Source organism: Myotis davidii, unplaced genomic scaffold, assembly GCF_000327345.1.
Source record: "Myotis davidii unplaced genomic scaffold, ASM32734v1 scaffold163, whole genome shotgun sequence".
NCBI lineage: Eukaryota > Metazoa > Chordata > Mammalia > Chiroptera > Vespertilionidae > Myotis > Myotis davidii.
The window spans coordinates 948,426-951,023 of record NW_006295056.1 but is presented as its reverse complement, the minus strand read 5'-3'; the positions used below and the strand labels follow the sequence as shown (position 1 = coordinate 951,023).

The 2,598-nt window shown below is 38.0% G+C and overlaps 1 protein-coding gene across 14 annotated transcripts in view; it reads right to left on the bottom strand.

The window, feature by feature from the left end:
* Positions 1 to 2,598, bottom strand: part of C2CD5 (C2 calcium-dependent domain containing 5) — a 102,091-nt gene that overhangs the window by 2,712 nt on the left and 96,781 nt on the right. For all 14 annotated transcript variants that reach the window (XM_006769639.2, XM_006769644.2, XM_006769642.2 and 11 more), the window contains 2 exons: positions 1,636 to 1,826; positions 551 to 697 (listed from right to left, as the gene is read on the bottom strand). In XM_006769639.2, the coding sequence (XP_006769702.1) occupies positions 551 to 697; positions 1,636 to 1,826 (338 nt within the window). The remainder of the gene's footprint in view (positions 1 to 550; positions 698 to 1,635; positions 1,827 to 2,598) is intronic.

The following is a 2,598-nucleotide window of genomic DNA, read 5'->3' as shown; positions in this document are numbered from 1 at the left end:
GTTTTCTTTTCTTTTTTTTAATTCTGGGCCAGCCTTAGCTCTGAGGCTCCAGCTCTTAGGCCTCCGCTGCTGAAAGTAGATATCTGGTTTGTTTCGGTTCTAAAATCGAAACTCTGTATCAACTCCAGCTCTGAGATCCCGGTTCGCTGAAAGCAGGTTCTGGGGTTTTGTTTAGCTTCTATGTTTGTAACTATATTTCAAACTGCCCGCTCAGAGGCAGGCAGGCAAGGCAGGCGGGGGGGAGTGGAGTCCTCCGTCACTGAAGCAAGCAAGCCTCATGTTCGCTTCAGGCTGCCTGGCTGCCGGCCGCCATCTTGGCTGGCAGTTAATTTGCATATCGCCCTGATTAGCCAATGGGAAGGGTAGTGGAGGTATGGCTAATTACCATGTTTCTCTTTTATTAGATAGGATTCTTTAGAACATGTTCTAAGCATCGAGATTCAAAGAGCTTTATAAAGAGCAAATCTCTTTTACAGGGGAGAGTGGCAGGTGGGAAGGCCATGGGGGACATTCCCAGGTTCCCGGTCAGAGGTCTTTAACTACCTCTTACCTGGTTCTTATTTGGATTCTCCATGAAGACACATTGCTTCATGATGTAGGAGACAACAGCATTCCCTCCTAATGCAGCAACATGAGCCCTCACCATTGCAAACACCTCAGCGACAAAAGCATGAAGAAAACCACTGACTCCTCCTTCCTACATAATAATGCACAGGAAAATCAAATTATGTACTTGTATAAATAAATGTATATAAAATCTCAAAGAAGATATATTAAAACATTGTCAATGATCTTAATATAATGGATTATGTTAATGTCCTTCATGAGGACTTGTTGCATGAATGAACAAACCTTTACTGAACACATATCTATGATACAGATTACCTTCCTTATTTTACAGATGATGAAGCTCAAAGAATTTGTAATGTGCCCATGACTAGCTATGATCACATGATTAGTAAATAAATGGCAGAGCAAGAATTGTTCCTCCATCTTCAACATCTCCCTCTATCAAATCGTTCCCATCCTCCTTCAAATAAATTAATGATAAATATAAACAATAAAACCTCCCGCTCTCCATATCTCCCCTTCTGAACCATGTTCTATTCATGTTTACCTTTTATCAGTTTCTCAAAAGTGTCTAGCACTTTCTCTGCCTCAGGTCTTTACATATGCTGCTCCTGAAGGTTCTAAGGATAGTTACCCAATTTTCTACCAGGATAACTCGTATCTAGTTCTTTAGGTCCTGGCCAAAATGGAACTTCCTCAGAGATACCCTCCCTAAATCTAAAGTGAGTTCCCTCGTTATATTTTCTAATGGCCTCTATTATATTTCTTTATATTACTTACTAACACATAAGTATTTGTTTAATAACCACCATGCTCCAGTTTCACTAGACTGTAAATTCCATCAGGGGCCCCATTTGTTTTGTTCATACGTCTTATAATAATACTACTGTGTGAAATTTGGTAAGTCTAAACTAGAATCAACCCAGACAGGTTATTAGGGGATGGGGGGGGGGGGGGAAGATGTGTTACTTTGGGAAAAAAAATTGAAATTTGTTTGGTTTTGTCACTAATATCTTCAATCATAGAAAATTCACAAAAATAATGAAATAACATCCATAAAATTACCTCACGCAGAGAAGTGGTTTCCCGAATGAAAAACATGTTAATTATCCCAAGATATTTTGTTATTTTTGCTCCAGGAATGAAAGAAAGAGGTGTCATCTTAACAACCCCAACTGTAGAATTTGCACAAGGTGGAGCAGAACGATTCCGGAAATTTCCTTCACTCATTGGACTTGCTTTTTCAACTGTCACGGCTAAAAATTGGAGAAAGAAGAGAAAGCACCAGGATCAGAGGCCAGTTACTCAATTACACCCCCAAGGTTTCCGAGTAAGTGGTGACAACATTCAGCTGTCTGTGAGGCTAAGCCATGTCATGAAAGTCAAGAAATTATCATGCACTGCATGCAATTTAAAGAGAAAGAGAAAGAAACACATAAGAGGAAATGCTGAAATGGAATTCTTTTGGAAGAAAAATGGCATTCCTTCAAAAGAATATGTTGATGCGGTGTAGCTATACATACAATGATCGTTATAAAGTGAAGAAAAAGAAAAAGCGGCAGAGCAATTAAAAATTATCTGCTGTGGGAACAAATTATTACAAAGAGTGTGAAAGTTGTTATATTTCCCAGTTTTTTTTCCAACTTTTTCAGATGACTTCATCATTGTCAACTTGTAGATAAACCTTGTTAACTGGTTGTAAAAGGTTTATTTTCCAAACCATTATAATCAAAAACTCATAATTTTAAAAACTTAGAAATGACCTTGGCTATCTAAAAGTTGATTGTTATAAAATATAAATAATAATAGCTATCACTTATCAAATAACTATTATAAACCAGGCACATATATACATCTAATCCTTACAACAACCCAGCAGCCTAGGTTTTATCCCCATTTTCAACATGAGGAAACTGAGGCTCAGAGAAATTAAATAACTTTCCCAAGGTCACACAGCTATTAAAATGGCACTTCTAAGATGCAAAACCAGATCAACAGGTTCCATATCCTGTGATCTTTCCTCTAAAA